The 20,520-nt window shown below is 36.0% G+C and overlaps 1 protein-coding gene across 7 annotated transcripts in view; it reads left to right on the top strand.

The window, feature by feature from the left end:
• TTC3 (tetratricopeptide repeat domain 3) overlaps window positions 1-20,520 on the top strand; it is a 117,890-nt gene that overhangs the window by 13,688 nt on the left and 83,682 nt on the right. For 5 of the 7 annotated variants that reach the window (XM_041735281.1, XM_041735279.1, XM_041735280.1 and 2 more), the window contains exons 4-11: window positions 441-591; window positions 1,058-1,145; window positions 1,943-1,996; window positions 3,262-3,382; window positions 5,697-5,782; window positions 6,956-7,050; window positions 8,155-8,217; window positions 18,213-18,267. In XM_041735281.1, coding sequence (XP_041591215.1) covers window positions 441-591; window positions 1,058-1,145; window positions 1,943-1,996; window positions 3,262-3,382; window positions 5,697-5,782; window positions 6,956-7,050; window positions 8,155-8,217; window positions 18,213-18,267 — 713 coding nt within the window. Of the gene's footprint in view, window positions 1-440; window positions 592-1,057; window positions 1,146-1,942; window positions 1,997-3,261; window positions 3,383-5,696; window positions 5,783-6,955; window positions 7,051-8,154; window positions 8,218-9,716; window positions 11,144-18,212; window positions 18,268-20,520 lie in introns of those variants that run through there. The other 2 variants (XM_041735283.1, XM_041735284.1) reach the window with 2 other exon arrangements.

The following is a 20,520-nucleotide window of genomic DNA, read 5'->3' as shown; positions in this document are numbered from 1 at the left end:
AGAGATTGTTGTGGGAAGTTCATCCATTCACATCAATGTAACAGTCCTACATAGTTTTCATTTTTATTTTTTATTTTTTGATTTATGTATTTTTAATTGAAGTATAGTTAATATGCAATATTATATTAGTTTCAGGTGTACAACAGAGTGATTGGCATTTATACATGTAAATGAAATGCTTACCATAAGTGTAGTTATATGTTACTGTACAAAGTTATTACTGTGTTACTAACTATATTCCCTATGCTGTCTGAACTTTACATCCCCATGATTTATTTTTTCGTAAGTGGAAGTTTTACCTCTTAGTCCTCTTCATCTATTTTGCTCATCCCCTTCCTATTTACCTTTCCATATCCATTGTAACCTTTTCTCTATTAACAGTGTTGGTTTATTCCAAAATGAGGCATAAAATATTAATTCAAAACTTTTTCTTAATTAAGAATTTGACATCTGCAATATGTGGTGTAGTAAACCAGTTTCTGTCCTGCAAGATTATTGTGATGCCATTAAAATATACATCTTCTGGCCACTTCTGTTTCAACGTCAGCATAGTTCTATAATATCACGGTTACACCCCTGTGTGGAGGCCACGTAAGTTGCTATAAGTCATTTGTTTTGTATAAACAGTAATAAACATGTTGACCATTCTTGAGGAATGCCAAGTACAAGGGAGGGCTTATGTCTTATTCTCGTATATACTGTTCAGCTTCATTCTTACGTAATCATGTGGGAAAAGTTAATGTTTTGGATTTCTATATGAATGACTAAATCATGGTGACATGATGAATGAACCTCTGAAGAGCGTTAGATGGTAGACTTGAAACTGAGTTATGGAAAATTAATATGCTTGTTTATAAGAAGCAGCATTGTAGTATAGAAAGGAGAAAAAGGTACAGTATTTTGTCAACTTAGTAAACAACTTATGGTTACCTAGAATGAAGTAAAAGAGAATTAAATTTTTTCAAGTAGCTTAAATCGAGATATAACATGGTAGGGTGTAAAATTCAGTGAATATATATGAGAACCTAATGTTTTAAAAAATAAATTTGTATTTAAGCAACTCTCATGCTTCTGAGATAAGTTTGAAGAAATTACAACATCTAGAATTGATGGAAGATATTGTGGATTTGGCAAAGAAAGTCGTGGTAAGTGGTAGAATGTGTATTTCCCCCCCCCCCCCCCCCGTATCTAAAGAAAATAAATATTTATACAGTGTCAGGCCCATGTTACTAATTTATAGTGGTTAATGGATTATGGTTTCAGTTTGGATTAATCTGAGATCACTCTGCTACCCGTGAGTTTATGTTATGTATTTGAGAAATTAGATAGATGGCTGTCTTTCTGGTTCTGACATGAAGGATGAGATCCAGGACCATTCCTTATCATTAAAGGATAGAAATTGGGATTTGTCACAGATGAAAGTATGCTCCTGGTTCACAGGAACTTTTGTCACCGAAAGTGATGGATTCTCTCTTGTAAAATCATGCCACTGTCAGCATCACAACAAATATTTGTTCTTTGGGATAAACTTTTATTATACAGTATTTGAGGCAGTTTCCTGTTCTGCACTGAGGATGTTTTCCCTTGGAAAACCATTTGATCCTTTTTCTTATTTCGATTGGTTATGAAGCCAAGTGTTTATTTCCTGATAATCCTTTGCTATACTTTGTATCAGCCAGTGTAGTTTCATAAGAAATCTTAGTGTAGTGAACTTTAAAATCCATACATCTAAAGGTTATACTAAGTCATTTTATTTCTTGAAGCCAATGTAAGATTACTTCTATATTCTTAGGTAAATTGGGCATGAAAGTGCTTGTGGGAAGTAGACTTTATGTATACATAACAGTATTCTTGAAATGTAGGATTTTTTTTGTCCACTGGAAAATTGAAGTGTAGCTGATTAAAGATGGAAATAAATGTGTTTTATTGTTTTGTTTTGCAGAATGATTCATTCTTTATTGGGGGCTTATTGAGGATTGGTTATAAAATAGAAAATGTAAGTAATTTTTTTTTTTTTTTTTAGAAAATATAAGTGTTAAAACACAGGAAACAAGCACAGTTATTGCTGATAAATGACATTTGTCTCATGGCTCATTGCCACATGAATTGGGGTCACATGTTAGTGATTTACATGTATTCGCTAGTATTGATTTCTATATTTTGCTTATACAGTCTCCTTATTTTGGGGGTGTGCATCATGCCCCCCCATATGGGTAGTATAATTTTGGGCTTCTTTTACATATGATTGTTTTTTTCTTCTTTAGATTATTTATCTGGCATATATTCTCCCAAATGAAATTATTAGGCCTCGGTATGAACATTTTTGATACGTCATTATTAGATAATCTCCAGACAAAATGATAAGCCAATTTTTAATGCTACTGGTAACATAAACATCTGTTTCCCTTAAGCCTGACATGAGCATTGATAACTCTTCTAATTAACTTCTAAAGTCGTTTCAGACTAGATGTATGAATAATATTTCTGTGAACTCCTACTCTTCATGAATATCTTTGCACTGAGTGCTTATTTTCACAGCTGCACTCTCCTATTGTTTATCTCCTTACTCTTCTATTTGCCATAGACCATTTAAAATACACAGTCCCTTTCAGGAACCTTAATCTTTACCTTTAACCTTGTGGTAAGGATGGAAGTCCTAGTTTAGATAAGTTCTGAGACCTCTCGTTCACCTTGTATTATTGTACCCTCCTGCTACGCAGGGCAGCTCCTGGCCAGGTTGTAAACCTCAGCTTCCAGGTCTGTAATGATTGAAGCACCATCCTGGTGTCTGAGGGTAGCCTGAGGTTACTTGAAGATATACATATGTGAGTCCATGGTGTCAGTTAACTTATATATATTGGGGTCCAGGTATTCTAGGTTGCGTGCTAGAGTAATGAAAACATGAGATTGTGTAGGTTTTTATTAAGAATCTGAAATACTTAGGGGGCCTGGGTGGCTCAGTTGCTTAAGTGTCTTGCCTTTAGCTCAGGTCATGATCCCAGGGTCCTGAGATCCAGCCCCGCATTGGGCTCTCTGCTCAGTGGGGCGTCTGCCTCTCCTTCTCCATCTGCCTTTCCCTCTCCATCTGCCTCTCCCCCACCTCGTGCTTTCTGTAGCGTGCGTGCATTCTTTCTTTCTCTCATAAATAAATAAAATCTTAAAAAAAAATCTGAAATACTGTATGTTTAAATTTATGGTGCTGTGTGTAAATTTAAAATTAAAATGAATACCCAAACCACATTCTTAATCTTTTTGATACAGAAAATCTTGGCAATGGAAGAAGCTTTGAATTGGGTGAAATACACAGGCGATGTAACAATTCTACCTAAATTAGGAGCAGTTGACAATTGTTGGCCTATGTTAAGTATTTTCTTTACTGAATGTAAGTATAAATGCATTAAATTGTTACTTGGCTCAGATTTAAGGCATTATTTGGGAAAATGAAATGTATGGTTATGTGATTTCTTATTTATGTAAGGATTTTAAAAAATGTTTTTCTCAAAATCCTTTTTATAAGAGAATTTTAACTTTGTAGTTAGCTTTATCCTAAATTTTCTGTCTTAATGATTTCTGACATCATACTTTAAAAAATGCTACCAAGTCGGGGATCCCTGGGTGGCTTAGGGGTTTAGCTCCTGCCTTCGGCCCAGGGCCTGATCCTGGAGTCCTGGGATTGAGTCCCGCATCGGGCTCCCTACATGGAGTCTGCTTCTGCCTGTGTCTCTGCCCCTCTTTCTCTGTCTCTCATGAATAAATAAAACCTTAAAAAAAATGCTACTAAGTGAATGCCATAGGTATTATATATGATACCCAAAAAAAGAGTTCATGACTGGGGCCTCATCTCATGTATTTTCCTTCAAAAGAGAAGTAAGTAATAGAGCTAAGATTATAATTTTCATTTTCCTGATGACTGTTATTCTTTTGTATAATGAAACTGCTTTGTATATTTTTTTAACTTTGTGAAATATGTTTCTTTAAAGCATTTGAATGTTAGCAGTGTTTTTATATTATGGCTATAGGGATCTTGAAGGAGGAAAATACTTGGCTCTTTAGTTGGTGACTGGCACCAATGCCATCACCACTTGAGAAGAGGCCAAATCTTATACTGTTGATCTAAGTGATGGAGAGAAATTAAGCTTAAACATGAAGACAGTTTTTTCTAATATTACATACTGGGCTATATTACATTGATAGAGGTGGTTCTCATTGTTCTGGAGGCCTTTAATTATAGGGTTCTCATTGTTCTGGAGGCCTTTAATTATAGGGTGGGTTTTTTTTTTTAAGATTTTATTTATTTATTCATGAGAGACAGAGATACAGAGAGAGAGAGAGAGAGAGAGAGAGAGAGGCAGAAACACAGAGGGAAAAGCAGGCTCCATGCAGGGAGCCCAACATGGGACTCCATCCCTTGTCTCCAGGATCAGGCCCTGGGCTGAAGGTGGTGCTAAACCGCTGAGCCACCCAGGCTGCCTATAGGGTAGATTTTATGGTAGAAGTAGAGGACCAATATCACGTGTTGGGCACCAGTGTGGGCTTGGTTCTGACATTCTCTCTCTGTTCTCTTTTATTTTTTTAAAAGATTTTATTCATTTATTCGAGAGAGAGAGAGAGAGAGAAAGGCAGAGACACAGGCAGAGGGAGAAGCAGGCTTCATGCAGGGAGCCTAGTGCGGGGACTTGATTCCAGGACTCCAGGATCACGCCCTGGGCCTGAAGGCAGACACTCAACTGCTGAGCCACCCAGGGATCCCCTGTTCTCTTCTTTAGAATAGCTCAAAGGTACCTGCTGTTGTACCTATTTTAGAAATAAGACTAAGGCTTTGGGAGGTTAAATGATACTTCTGCATTCTAGTGAGTGAACCTAGATGAGAAGTCAGGTATCCCTGATTTGAAGGCTTAGGTTTTTATCCTGTAATCTTACTCTGCCCCTTATTAATTACTTTATTTGGTGACCTTCTGAAATTCCTTCTTAAATTTAGATTTTTAGGTACTTTTTTTCACCTTGGAAATGTGTTTGGCTAGAGGCTTGACTAGTTTTGTTGGGATAAAATTATTACCACCTAAAGGAATCTATGGAACAATTAAAAATATAGAAAATGAGGTGTGGTAAACTTTTAACATAAATTTTGGTTATTGCCTAAGCATTAATTAGTTCATTACATTTTTAAAAGAACAGTGTTTCAAGTAACATTTTAACATGGCATCCATGAGTGTCAAAATGTTGAATTAAGATATTTAAAATTATTATATTAAATAAAAGTTAGAAAGTTTTCCACATTTTTATCTTCAGACATTTTTATTGAACGTTGTGCTGGGTACATCACAGGCGCTCAGTATTGCTTGTTGAACTAACTGGAGTATTTATGAGGCCTATTTGGAATATTATGTCCAAGCATTTGTTTTAACTACAGTTGGAACTAATGTAATAATAAGTGCTTTTTTTAAATGCTAGAAGTAAAATAGATTAGATTCATCAGCAATGAATCTAATATGTTGTAAAACATTTTTTCAGTTCACTTTAAGTTGTACTATTTGATACATGTAAAAGACTGCAAGAAACATGTTATTAGAAAGTTTAATAATTAATTGACCTAATGGACTGACCTGTGTAACCTAAGTTTTAGAACATTAGCAATACCAATTTGCTTTTTTTTTAAAATAAATGTTCTCTCACTCTCTCCTAAAAATAAAATTTAGACAAGTATCACATAACTAAAGTTGTAACAGAAAACTGCAATTTGCTTGAAGAATTTAAAACTCAAAATTGTGCGGAATGTATAGAGGTGAGAATAAATATTTACTTGTAAGTATATTTTAAAATTTATCTGTTAGAACTTTTGTTAACATCCAAAATAAGTTCAGTAAAACTGCTGTTAGCACACAAGGAACAGCTGTAAAATTTAATAATAACACGTTTAAAGAAAGATTTCAATACAATTTGATTGGAATATTTATTTTTCCAGAAGAGGAAGACATTTTGGTCAGAATTTAAAAATATTATATGTGTATATTAAATATATATTTACATGTTATTAAATTTATACAATATTAAATAATCATTTAAATATATGTGTTTTAAAAGTTAATTGAAAAATAGAAATTTGATTTTTTTTAAACTAAAAGATTTTTAATTAGTTGAGGAAATATAATTTTCTTTGGTAACAGCTTTTTTGAGATAGAATTCATATGCCATAGAATTCACTCATAGGAATTTTTTTTTTAAGATTTTATTTTTAAGTAATGTCTATGTCCAGTGTGGGGCTCAGACTTATAGCCCTGAGATCAAGAGTCACATGCTCTATCGACAGAGCCAGACAGGCACCTGGGAAATATGATTCTAACTAAAATTTTTAAAGGACTTAGGAAAATATTTAATGGTTCTATTCACTAACTAAAATTATATAGTCCAGTTTATTTTAACCTGTTTATTTTGAAAATTAGAAAGTTTGAAAAGTTTCCATTATACTTACAGCATCTTTGATTTCATTCTCGCTGATTTTGCTGCCTCATTTTTTGGGCAATTAACCTATTCAACGTTGCCTATATATTTTTTTTTAGCAGTCAGGATTACTGAATAATACATTTTCTAACTTAAAATTTTACCTTGCATCTGTTTTCTTTCCCTGCTATATGGCAGGCTCAGTAGGCATGTTTAAAAAGTAGCCCTGCCAAATAATATACAAGGAGATAAATTGTTAGTAGTTATCCATAATGTGGTGGTTTTATTTACTTTTGATATTCCTTTAACAAAGTTAGCCTTTAGTTATCAGAGATAGGTTTCTTTAAATAAGTATACCAAAATATTGGGTATTGGGTTCTTGTTTTCTACATAAAAAATCCCCCAGCTTATTTTTGTTATCAAAGATGAAAGTCCAGAGCCCTTATTTCTCAGATATCGGGGTTCTTGGTAGTCTTTGCTTTTAATTGATGGGTCTTCTTTCACCTTGGTTTCTCAGCAAGGAGAACTAATGAAAATGAAAGGAAATGAAGAGTTTTCAAAAGAAAGATTTGATATAGCTATTATCTATTACACCAGAGCCATTGAATATAGGTAAGAGCAAAATAGAACTTTGCGATCCTTTTTGTGTGGCAAATCAGAATGCTAGTCAGGAGAAATAAAAGCAAGATGAGGAGCTGGAGAGAGTATCTTCTACCTGCTATGTAGAATACTTGGGCATTAGAAGTGTTAGGGATGGCTGGGTAGATGTATGTAACCAAGTAGTAGAATTCAAGCAAGTCATGCAGAACTGTGAATATTGCCCAGGTGCCCCATTTTCTCTCAAGCCTTCCAGTATAGTGTCACTTGTTTCTTGTACTCATTTTGCCTACAGTTAATCCGTTCCAAATTATCAGCTGATCAAAAAAGGGTATTTTGTTACTAACTAAAGGTATTACTAACACTTAAGATGTCCCCTGTTCGGTAATTTTTGCTGAGAGAGAACTTTTAAAGGATAATAGTTGGAATTGTTGAGTGTATGTTTTCTCCTCCTCATCTTCTGTTTGCTCAGCTACTAGAATTTTGTAGCATTCCTGCACAGTGTGCTTCATACTTGGTTCCTACTGACATCTTTGCTGGGAGTTCTAATATTGTAGCAAGGCTTTGGAGGATGTGCTGTAGATAGCTACTCTCTTTCCTGCCTTGCCTGTTTCCATGGGGAATAAGTGAATCAGGGTAGCACACCACATCTGGAAGGCTGCTCTGTTCCAAGGAAAGAACAGATTAAACCCCTAGGAAAGACAAAATTTGAAATGAAGTTATTTAAATTATTGTTGCAGTTTACAGATTTTTTTTGTCAGAGTTCTTTGTCAAGTGGTATAGTCCTGACTTATATAATTCTGTCCTTTATACCATACTTGTGATTTGCTAGCTTTTTAGTATGTCTCATTTGATCTTCACCACATCCTTAGCAGTTAGGCAGAAAATGTAGGACATTTTGAATACAGTGAAGTGTAGGTTGATTTGAACAAAGTTACTCTGGTAGGAAATGAAGAAATTAGGACTTAGCCAGTTAGGTCTCCAAATCTTATATTCTTTCTGCTCTGCCACACAGATGTAAAGTTTTTGAGAAGTTTTTCATGCCCTATGTTCTCTGTGTGCTTTTTATTTGTTTTGTATGTGATGTCCTTTACTGACTAACCATTATTTCTTTTAAAGACCTGAAAATCACCTTCTTTATGGTAACCGAGCTCTTTGTTTTCTTCGCACTGGACAGTTTAGGTAAGTTGGTTAGAGTCACTGTTACACTAAATACTCAGTCACTGAGCTGTTATATACTAAATACTCATTTTTGAGAAATATTTGTTTTGCAGGCATACAAGAAAATCCTTAAATAATTTTTTGGCAGAAATAGCTAAATGGTTAAAGGGGTTCTGTAGGCTTTATATATAATGACAATGGCAGCTGTTCTGAGTGGATAACATATTATATGCTATTTTAAGTACTTTACATATGTTCCTTAATTCTCACAACATACTATTAGGTAATGTTATTCACATTTACATTTAGGTGGACTCATGCCATTACTAAGTAGTGACGTCAAGATTTGAACACAGATCTTCTCTGATGATGTAGAAGTCTGTATTTATAATACCTTTGTTATATACTTTTGCTCTCAATCTGTGTAATTCTGGAAGAATTTTCACTGTTTCCTATATCTTGATATAAAAAAATTAAGTAAATCTCATTTGTAAAGTGAAAGAAAGAAAAGAAATTTAATGGTTTTAACCATCAAAGTGAGATAATAATTCTTTTAATTTCTTACATAATTAATTCTTAGTTTCTTATGTTGCATTGAGCTTTTATTTATTGGTTGAGAAAGATTGTTGACACTGCACCAACCATGATTTTGTTGTCTCTCAGTTTAAAATTTTTAGTATAGGGCAGCCCTGGTGGCTCAGCGGTTTAGCACCACTTTCAGCCCTGGGTATGATCCTGGAGACCTGGGATTGAGTCCCATGTCAGGTTCCCTGCATGGAGCCTGCTTCTCCCTCTGCCTGTGTCTCTGCCTCTCTCTCTGTATCTCTCATGAATAAATAAATAAAATCTTAAAAAAAAATTTAGTATATAAATTACAAGCATTAATATTGAGCAGTGTATATGCTCTTACATTTAATTATGTCCTTCTTAGGGCGGCTTCAGGAATATATCTGCTCAGGAGAAGAATATTAAAAATACAACAAAACAAACTAAAAAACCAGTTTAGAGCTGGGGATCCTCAGGGAAAAGCTGCATAGTCATAAGGTTCTGCAGTTATTAGTTATAATTTATATTTGTGTTTGACATTTTTGTTGCTGAAAATAAAAGGAGAAAACCTGACAAGTTATATGATTCTCACTGTTCATGAAGAAAGAGGACAGAAGTTGCTCAGGTGAAACAGTTTTCCTGATGCTTAGTTCTGGAAGAAATTTCTTACATGGCCTACAAGTAACATGACTGGGTGTTGGAGTAGAGAAGACCCTCAGCAACGTTCCTACTCAAAGCAGAAAATTCTCTGAAAGTGCACTTTTGGGTTTCTGATGAAAGCAGAGAGTCTTGTACTAGTGTTTTTTAGTTAAAGTTCTTATGTTGGGGTGTGGGAGGGTGGGAGTGGGAAAAAGAGTATATTCCAGGTATGTAGCTTTTAAAAATAACATTTGTTTTTCTTTTATTATAAACAGAACACATTCTCATGGTAGAAAATTTGGAAAATACAAGAGTTTAAAAAGAAGAAAATAAAAATCACCAGTAATCCAACCACCTCGGAGAATACCGCTGTATTAACGTTATGCAGCTTTTAGATGGCTTAAGCCGTGGATAAAGCGAGGCTATCTAGACTAGAGGAATGGATGGGCTGGACACAGTCTTCCATCAATACCACTGTCCTCAACTGGTTCTGACAAGAAATGAGCTACAAATGTCCTTAGGTTATTGCTTCTGGCTAGGTCCAGAATTGCAGATATCCTATGCTGTTTGATGGTGAATCTGTGTGCTTTCAAGATGAATAGGTTGGCAACTTGACTAGCCTCTTGTGAAAATCGAAACCTTGATTGGGCGGAAGGTCATCCACTCTGCATAGGGGAGCTCCGAGAGCGGAGCAGCAAGCCGGGGGGTTTCTGCCCTCTTTCATGAGTGTTGAATGCTAGACACTCAAGGAGGATCCTCTTAAAACTGCGCTGCAAAGGAGGTGCATCAAAGTAGAAATACAGAAGCCAGGTAGCCTGGTGAGGAAAAGGTCAAGAGCAGGGTCGTGTGTCCATCCTTGTACCTACTTCCTGATAGTCTAGCTTGTGGTTCAACACCATTGAAGTTTTCACTAGAGGCAGGTCAGCCGCATTTTCTTCTTAGGGAATCACTGATATGTATTGGATGCCAATGTAAAGTCAGAAACATTGTGCCTCATAGTTTTGTTGGTGTTTCCTACCTTTTTGCATACTGTTTATATGACTTGTTCAGTAGGGATAATGTTTTCTGAGTCTATATAGTACATCTCACTCCTGATCAAGTGAGTAGATAATGTGACTTCAGAAAGTAACATGTTGCCAGCGATTCACTATTGCTATTGACAAAAGAGGACCCAAGCCCTTTAGCTGAGTTACCACGATTGAGATGTTTTAAAGCTCTCACACCTGAGGTTTGGTAGATCTGTCAAGGGAATCTGGCAGAGCAGCTGTGGGACACCTGGGGGTAAAGCATCTAACCTCTGTGGCACTGTTGTGAGCACTTTATGCATTCAAGCTCAAAAAGCCCTTATCTCTGTGAGGTGGGTGCTGCTGTCTCTTTATAGATGAGGAAACAGGAATGGGGAAGTCAAGCAAAGTATTCTCAGAAACTAGGTGGGTGTGATGGAGCCAGAATATGAACCCAGACAGCCTGGATACAGAGTCTTTACCATTAATCCCCATCGGAAGGGGATGGTAGACTTAAAGGACAATGTGAAAAAAAATTTTTTTAAATAAATGGTTCAAATAGTCAACAAACATGAGTATCCTTATAGAACATGCAGATTACAAACCTTGAGTTTCTTTCTCATGTCCATCAGATTGGCAAAAATTTTAAAAACCTCATAATACCAAGTGTTTGAGAGGATGTGGAACAAAGGAAACTTGCATACTCGACTGGAGAAAGTGTAAATTGGTGCAATCACTTTGGACAGCAATTTGGCAAGGTGAAGATGTGCATACTCTGCAGCCCACTTCTAGGCTCCTTTTCTCCAAACTCAAATGTGTACCCAAGAAGATACATACAAGCCTTCATGATAGCACTGTTTGTAAGAGTAAAGAAATGGAAACAACTTAAATGTCCATCAGTGGGGGAATGGATAAATAAATGATGGTATATTCATACAATGGAATTTTATGCAGCAGTTAAAATGATGACAATGTTGAGTGAAAATGCAAGTTGCAGAATAATTTGTATGGTATGATGCAATTTATATAATGTCAAAATATGCAAAATGACATACATATCCATAGTTAATACATAGTATGTATTAAAATGTTTTTGAAATGCATGGGCATGTTAAACACCAGGGGAGTGGCTGTCTCTGGGGAGGGAAGGATGGGAGATGAGAAAGTGGAACACAGTGGTTGTGGACTGTAACAGTTCTGCAAAAAGATCTGAAGTAAATATGGCAAAATGTTAAGATCTTGCTAAGCTGGTACATGGGTGTTGACTTAATAATGTTATTCTCTGTATTTTTGTGTGTAATTGAAATATGTGATAAAAAGTGATATAGTGAAATTAAAAATGCACATGGTAAGATGAAAAAAAAACAAAAGCAATGGTCACTAAAAACATCAAGGATAAAGTAAGTGAAAAGTAATCTTGTAAGAAGAGAAATAGAAGTGTTTTAATAAGACTGATGGGGGGGGGAGCCTGAGGTGAGGTGTGTGTGGGGAAAATGCTTCATTAAGAAATGGTCAAAGTGGTGGTGGTGGTTTTAATGCCAGATAGCACAGTTTGTACCACCTCTGGGGGAATGTAGGTGAGGCTGAGAGCCCATCTGAACTCTTACCATTCATCAGACGTGTGCACCTCCAGATCTGCGGATGTCATACTTGGGAAATCTTTGGAATGGGGTTGGAATGGGGAGTGCTGTGTGTGGAAGTACACTACCTTCTGCCACAGCTTCCACTGAATCTGAATCCTTCACACTCAGGACTGTGTGCAGTGTATCCCAGATGCCCGTTGTGGCTGAGATGTCCTTTTATTCAGGTCTTCCAGAAGTTCACTTTTCAAATACAATTTGGCATTTATAGGGCATTTTAGAGTAATAGTTTTAATTGAAGTAATCAGATATATTCTTGTTTTTTTTTTTTTTTGTTTTTTGAATAATCAGATATTTTTAAAGGAGAATCTAGAATAGGCATTTAGGCATATCTGTGGTTTCTGTAGTTACAGTACTTATGCAAGGTATATCATTAGGCTGTGCCTCTTTATTGTTTCATTCCTCCTAGTTCTCACATGTGGAAATTTAAATTCTTTGATGGGACATGATAAACTGTAAGAGGAAATGAAATTGGAGAAAGGGAAAGCTCAGCCTTGGATGTTTTTTACATTTACTTTGGAAAATTATGGAATTTTAAACTTGGTATTTGCTTTGACCTTCAGTGCTTAACTACCCATCATAATATGTTCTCTTCTGTTAGATTCAACTTGTGATTAATCACCGGTAGATGGACTTTAAATGATTCCGGTTTTTGTTTTCGTTTTGTGTTTTTCTGAATTTCTCTGAGGCCAGAGGTATAAATTAAGTCAATTGTATGTTCCTATGAGAATTTCAAAAATCCTAGTGTGGGGTGCCTGGCTGGTGCAGTCAGGAGAGCATATGTGACTCTTGATCTCAGGGTTGGGAGTTTGAGCCCCATGTTGGGCTTGGAGCCTACTTAAAGAAGAAAAATCCTAGTGTGTGTTTGTAGCTTCAGTGTGAGCATTTTGGTTTGGTAAATTACTAAGCTGCTCTCTTTTGTGGGCTCTTTATTTTTACAAGCTGCTAAATTTAAATTTGCTTTTGAAGAAAACATTTTTTTCAATATTGGTGGTGCACTCGCTTTTTAAAAAGCAGTAACAAATGCGTATCATAAAAAGTTAAGAGTATGAAAGGATAAACTGAAAACTCTTGCCAAGCTCAGACCCCTGCCCTGATTCCTCTTTTCAGATACTTAAATATTTCCATAATATTTTTTATGCCTATATAAGCACTTAATATGTTGAACCAAATGGAGTTGCCATTTTTAAAAGTTAGAATATAGGCAGTTTCGTTTGATTCAATGTAATGTGTACATATGTGTAATCGTGTGTGTATATATATATATATTTTTTTTAAATATGCGTGGGAGCATACTATACATACTGTTGTCCTTTTGGTTTTTTAAAAAATACTTAACTTTTGGAGCTTGTTGCATATCAGTGTATATAGAGATATAACCTTATTTGTATTCATGGCTCCATAGTCTTCTACTCATGGATTACTCCTGCTTTGGTTAGTTTGTATTAGAATATAAATTATTTCCAGTTAAAAAAAATTATGTACAGCTCTGTAATGATATCCTTTTACTTATGTTTTACACTCAGGTGCAAGTATATCTGAATAGATAAATTCCTGAGTGCTTTTACTTGGATGAAAGAGCTTATCTAATTTTAATTCCAGACATTGAGTTTTTTTTTTTTTTCAGACACTGACTTTTGATTTAAAGTATATGTGTTCAGTTGATGGTTGTTACATCTGAGTCCTGCTTTTATTGCTTCATTGTAAGATCTAGGAACCTGGGAGAGTAGTAGTATTATTTATTTATTGGTCTGGTCAGGTCTCAGAGGGATGATTTACAATAGGGAAGAAAAAAAATGATGATCCTTTTATGGCCTATGAAATTCTTAGATATATGGTGGTTTGAGAATCAGTAAATAGCATCTCCTTTCCTCCCAAGTCCAGAATCAGTTAAGAAATAGAAACAGAAGACAAGGCAAATGGTGATCCAATCTTGCCTCCAGTGCTGACAGTTTTAGAACAGGGCTTTATCAGAACAGTCTGATAGCCAAGTGACTTGTTATTAGTTCACCTATGGTCACAACCGGCAACAGAGACCTTTGTGAACTTTAAGCTTGGAGAATAGGGAATCTAGTATTATGGTGCTCAGTATAAGATTCCAAGAGAGAAAAAAGAAGAGGCTAAGCTACATACGATTAGTGCCCCTCCCTACCATTAATTACGTTATTATTCATCCTCAGGAAATGTTAGGGGTGGAGAAGGAGAGAGCTCAGAAATGATTAATCTAGCAAATCCACATGGAAGCTGGAAGAAGGAGAAATACGTATTCACTCCTAACATATTTTAGGGCAAAATGTGGCATATCCTATATGAAGAAATGGGTGAGAGGGCTGGAAAAGTAACACTTCCCCATATAATATGTATTCTGTTGGAGACGCTGTTTGGTACTCTCACCATTATGTCACACAGTCTTCAAGAGTAGGTGACCATTTGCATCTCGAGTTTTCCTGTTTTCATAGATATATTATGCAGTTATATTGCTGTTGATAAAGTTGTCCCTACTCTTCACAGAGTATTTATGCCTTAGCCACACTAGGTTTGATGAGCAATCATAGTAATGTAATTTATTATGCCCACTTTGTTTTAGTAGGAGGATGTGGTCATATGCTAATAAATGTGAAAATATGTTAGTGTTTTTCTCTATATATACATACACATACTAATATATATGGTATTTAGAATTATGTGATTATAACATAGTACCTATAGTTATAATTTTGTATATTGATTACAATAACATTCAGCATTGATTCAACAAATATGATTGGACTTCTGCATCTAGCTATGTCAGAAATAAGCAAAACCAGACATAGTTTCTGTATTCTAGACAGTGGGCCAGCACTGGGAGGGAGGATGTTGCATCCATGGAATTAATAGTATGGTGGATGGCTGAATACAGAGGAGGGGAGTGGTGGTCAGGAACTAGACCAAAGAGGCTCTTGTAGGCTACATAAATATGACCTTGAAGAGCATCAAGAAGTAAAGGATTTTAAATCTAGATGAGATGGCATGATTAGTTCTTTAGAAAGATCAATGTAGTGAGAATGGGTTTGGAGGGGGTGCAACCTGAACGTGGGTTAGAAGGCTGTTGCAGTACTCTAGGCCAGAAGTGATGGTAGCTTAGAGCAGGGTAATGGTAGTGGAAATGGAGAAGTGGAAGGATTTGAGATATTTTGGAGGTAAAATGGACAGAAGTTGCTTATGGTTTGATGTTTGGAACTATTTTGACGTTTCTGCCTTCAGCCACTTCATGGATTATAGGCTCGCTCCCTAACACTGGGATCACTGGAAGAGATACAGGAAGTAGAACTCAACTTCACTCTTAGACATCCTGAGTGGAAGTGTGCTTGAAGGGTCTTAGTTGGAATGTCACATTGGCAATGAATTATGTGGGTCTGGGACTCCAAGGAAAATATTTGGGTAAGAGATGCATATTTGGGATAGTTAACCTAGATGATTTGACGTTGCAAATGTGAATGAGGTTATTTGGGGAGATGGCTCTCAACTTTGCACCCTGGAATTGACCTTGGAAGAAATAGCCCCAACCCAGAGATTTTGGATTTAATAAATTGGGCATTGGGCTTCTAACAGTGTCCCAGGTGGTATTCGTGTAGCCAAGGTTGAGACCTATTGGTGTAGAACAAGTATAAGCTGAGAACTGGGACTGCGCGTTGAGCGACACAAATAGTGACCAATTAAGGGAAAATGAACCTGCAGGGGAGGCTTAAGGGTAGCCAGAGAGGTTAAGAGGAAAACTCGAAGTATGATATGGAAGGAAGAGAAAGTGTGACCAGTAGTACCTGTTGTTGCTGAGAAGCCAAATGGAATTTAGATTGAGCAATATGGACATCTTTTAGTTATCATAGGGAGAGTGTGTGTGGGAAGCTTGGAATAGATCCTGGGTTGGAGTGGGTTGAGATGAGAGGAAATGGAGATTGTATAGGCAGCTGTTAAAAGTATTTGCAGAGGGAAGCAGTGGGGAGACGAGTTGTTCTTTGGAATTAGGATGTGTTTGGTCGCAAATAACAGAAAACCCTGTTTAAATAGTGAAGAAAACTTAACCTCATTCAAGAAATCCATAAGAAGGTGGCTCTAGGGTTATATATTTAGTGCCTCAGCAATGTCATCAAAGACCTAGGATTTTTCTAGCCCCATTGGGTCACTTGGAGCTCAGGCTGCCTCCTCTGGCTATTGTGATTCAGATCATAAACTGGACATTACCATCTCTAGCAAAAGAATGGTTCTTGTAATCTTCAGAAAAAAATAACACATACTGAGAAGTGTGTATTTCCTAAGTATATAGGTTGAATTTTCAGAAGCCTTACATGTGTAATCAGTACCCAGAAATTCCCCTTTTCCCTCCTCCTAGTCTACCCACCTTCTTCCCCAGGATAACTACTGTCCCATCTTCCAAAACCGTGGGTTAGTTTTGCCTGTTTTTGTGCAATGTAAACAGTCATGGTATGTGCTCTTTTATGTTTGGCATTCAGCATTGTTTTCGAGATCCATATTGTTGCATGGAGTTGTAAAGTGTTCATCTATTGCATGAATATACCACATTTTATCCATTCTAATGTTGATGGACATTTGGGTAGTTTCTAGTATTTGGCTTTTACAGATAGTATCATTGTGAACATATGTATTCATTTCTGTTGAGAATCTAATTAAGGAGTGGAGTTGCTGGAACGAGGGTATGCTTATATTCAGCTTTCATACATAATTTCCTATATGGTTGTATGGTTTTACACTCCTGCCAGCAGCATATGAGAGTTTCAGTTCCATGTCCTCACTAACACTTATTATTTTGTGTCATTTCATTTAGACATTCTGATGGGTATGTAGTGATACAGTGCTGTGATTTTAATTTGCATTTTCTTAAGTCCATTAAGGATATTTAAGTTGAGCATCTTTTCATATGCTTATTGACCACTTAGATATTTTCCTGTAAAGTGCCTGTTTGGATCTTTTGCTGTTTTTTTTTTCTTTCTTTTTTGAGTTGAATGTCTTATTAAGTTTTTAAAACTTTTTTTGGATTTGAGTCATTGGTCAAATATATGTATTAGAAATAGCTTCTCACACTCTGGCTTGCTTTTTCACTTTTGATTTTTTTTTTTCACAGATGATGCTAACTTTAACATAATGCCATTTATCAGTTTTTCTTTCTATTAATGAACACTTTTTTGGGTTCTGTTTGTAGTCTTTGCCTCCTCTAACATCACCAAAATGTTCTGTGTTTCTTTTAATGGCTTGATTGTTTAACTTTGTATTTAGTGAGATGAGAGGTAGAGTTCAAGATAGGTATGAATGTCTAATGGACTCATCACTCTTTCTTAAGAATATGTTTCCTCCACGCACTGCAGTGGTCATCTTTGTCATATAGATCAGGTGACGGTATGTAAGCATCTGTTTCTGATTTGTTTATCCTAATCTGTTGGTCAGGTCATCTGTATTTAGATAGACTTTTTTTTTTTTTTAACTATATATAGCCTTTTAGTGGGTCCTGCTGTCTGATAGTGTAAGTTACCTAGTTTTGTTCTTCCTTGTAATCTCTTTTTAAGAGTGTTGAGTTCTCTTAGCTCTCATTGACCAGCACTGGGTCATATGACTCCCCAAACCAGTCAGTAGAAAGGAGAATGAAATTGCCATGATTGGCTTAAACTAATTAGAATTATTATCCTCATTTTACATATGAGAATGTGGGCCAGAGAGGTTAAAAACTTCCTAAATAATCCCGAGGAGAGTTAGTGATTGTATTGAACTTAATTCCCAGCTGTCTCAGCTTTTATGCTTTGTCTGCTGTAGTTTACCTGATGTATGAAAGATCTGGGAGTTATCTTTCTGGAGACCGGAAGTCTTGCTGATGTGCAAAAATAGTGTAGAAAAACTATGCAGATAGTAACAAGTTAGATATAGATAAGATGTAAACAAGTTGTGTAGGAAACACTCCAGAAGTAGGAAAAGTACTTATTCCTGGGTAGTTGTGATTGTGACTCTGGGTGACTTTTTCCTTTTGTTTTACTTTTCTGTATTTTCCAAATTTCCTATAATGGACATATATGGATTTTTAAAAATTAAAAATATTTTTAACTAGGTTATTTCTAGAAAATTCAAGAAGTACAAATAGATACACAATTTATACTGCCTTTATTAAAAAATAAAAATGAATATTTCTTGTTTTTCTTTTTAGAAATGCACTTGGTGATGGAAAGAGAGCCACTATCCTGAAGAGCAATTGGACGAAGGTAGGTTTCTTTTATCTTTACATTGGGCAGGTAATGCTGTATAACTTTATGAAAAATCTGTGTACAGGATGTAAATTTATATGTAAAAACAGTGGATAAAATGCCAAACTCAAGAATACGAGAGGGGAATCTTCAGTTCCATAATCAGAAAGGAGACTTACTGCAGCAGGGAGAACGAGAAGCAGGTAGAAATGTTGAGGATCTGGAGGGTACCTTAGTGTTTGAGATGTCAGGATCTGTAAATCCCGGGTGGATTAAAGACTTAACTATGAAACTTAAAATTTAGGAGGGGAATTGTAGTAGGAGGCTGTCTTTATAGGCTTCAGGTGGGAAAGGATTTATTATGTAACATAAAATGCACAATTTGGTGTTGGGGGGTCCTTATAAATTTGATTCTGTCAAACTTAAAAACTTCTGTATGTCAAAAGGCATCATGAATGTAGTAGTCCTAGTCTGAGAGGAGATAATTTGTCATATAAATAACATATATAACTGATAGGGATTATATCCAGAATACACAAATAATTGCAATAAATAGGAAACCCAGTAGAAAATGGGCAAGTGAATAAACAAGTGTTTCACAGAAGAGAAATTCTGAATGGGCAATAAGAATAAACTATGTTCTATTTCCTAGCACTTAAAATTGTACAGTTAGAAAAACAAAACCAAGAGAGCAGAATAAAGAGCTTCCAAACAGATCTGCATGTACTAAGTAAAAGTAAACCAATATGATATTGTTTAGGTCTTTAGAGTGGCAAAAATTAAAGAGACCAGTAGTCCCAAGTATTGGTGAATGTGTGTACCAACAGGAACCTTCCATAAACCAGTGGGTGAGAATTGGTTGCAACTGAAGTGGAGAGCACTCTGATGTGCATATGCTGTAATTATTTGATTCTGAGTGTGTGTACCCCACAAACATTTTTGTAGTGTGTACACATGGTAAGATATGCAAAATGGTCATTGCAGTGTTGCTTTAATGGCATAGAACTACAGATACCTACATATCCATTGATAAGGCAGGGATGGTCTGCTCTGATCTGTCCCTCTTCTTAAACACCCATGATGTCTCCGACCTCACACCTACCACTCTTTCCCTACTTCACTGTGTGTTTTTTTTTTTTTTTACTTCACTGTGTGTTGACCTGTTGGTCTCCTTACCTGTTTCTTAAACATACCAGGTCCACTCCCAGTTTTTACTTGTTCTGACCTCTGCCTACAATTAGAATGCCTTCCCCCAGAGTATGAGCTAGCTCCCTTATTTCCTTTTGTGTTTTACTGAAAGTCTGCTAGGTGGAAGCTTCTTGGCCACATTACTAAAATGACAAGCCTGCCCCTGCCTATCCTCTTTCCCTGCTTTATTTTTTCCCTCTTGGTGATTAACGTTATGAACATACTGTGTGTATTATTTAAGCTATGTTTAGTGTGTGTCCTGTACAGTGTGAGCTCCACGAGGACAGATTTTTTTGTTTGGTTGATTCTCTCTTGAATCTGGACTGCCTGACAACTGCTTGGCACATAGCAAGCACTTAGTGAACGAACGAACCGAATACTGGATTGCAGATGGAATAAGTTAACTGGCTTATCAACATTTACATATTTAAAAAATGGTGTTGGATGAAAAAAAAAAAAAACAAAGCGTCATATAGGCCAGAAAAACACTTAACTCGTGATAATGTTTCCTCCTGGGCAGTTAGAGAAGGAAAGATAGGGTACAAAGAGGATTGCAGCCATATCTGTTTGGTTTTATTTCTTCTAGTAAAAAACAATCAAAAGCAAATAGAACAAAATGTTAGCAATTAATTCTGGGTGTTTATGATACTAATCACTGTATGTATTCCTAAATCACACAAAAAAAATTTTTTTTTAAGTAAAGCTTTAGATAAGACACAGAAAGATACATGTTTCAGACTTCATTCCTGGCTTTACATCATTTGTTTTTAAATTAGAATGAATATTAGTCATAGAATTTTAGAGTCCCCCAGATAATGATTCATGTGGCCAACATGTGTATTGGGGCCTAGGGATTGTGAAATGCCCCAGGTAGACTCCTGCGTCTAAATTTTGGAGTCTTTTTAAATGCTTTATTTTACAGATGAAGAGATTAGGCCCAGAAAGGTAGCACTTTTACAAATAAAAGACAAAACTTGGATTGACTATCCAGCACTGGATATGCTTCTGTTTGAGAGTGAATAATTTGTTGCTATTTTTACTATGAGTCATCTTTGTACTTGATACAGAATCTTTGTTGATCAC

The sequence above is a fragment of the Vulpes lagopus genome, chromosome 20, assembly GCF_018345385.1.
Source record: "Vulpes lagopus strain Blue_001 chromosome 20, ASM1834538v1, whole genome shotgun sequence".
Taxonomy (NCBI): domain Eukaryota; kingdom Metazoa; phylum Chordata; class Mammalia; order Carnivora; family Canidae; genus Vulpes; species Vulpes lagopus.
The sequence above is the reverse complement of the archived record's forward strand: the minus strand, read 5'-3'. Positions and strand labels throughout refer to the sequence as shown.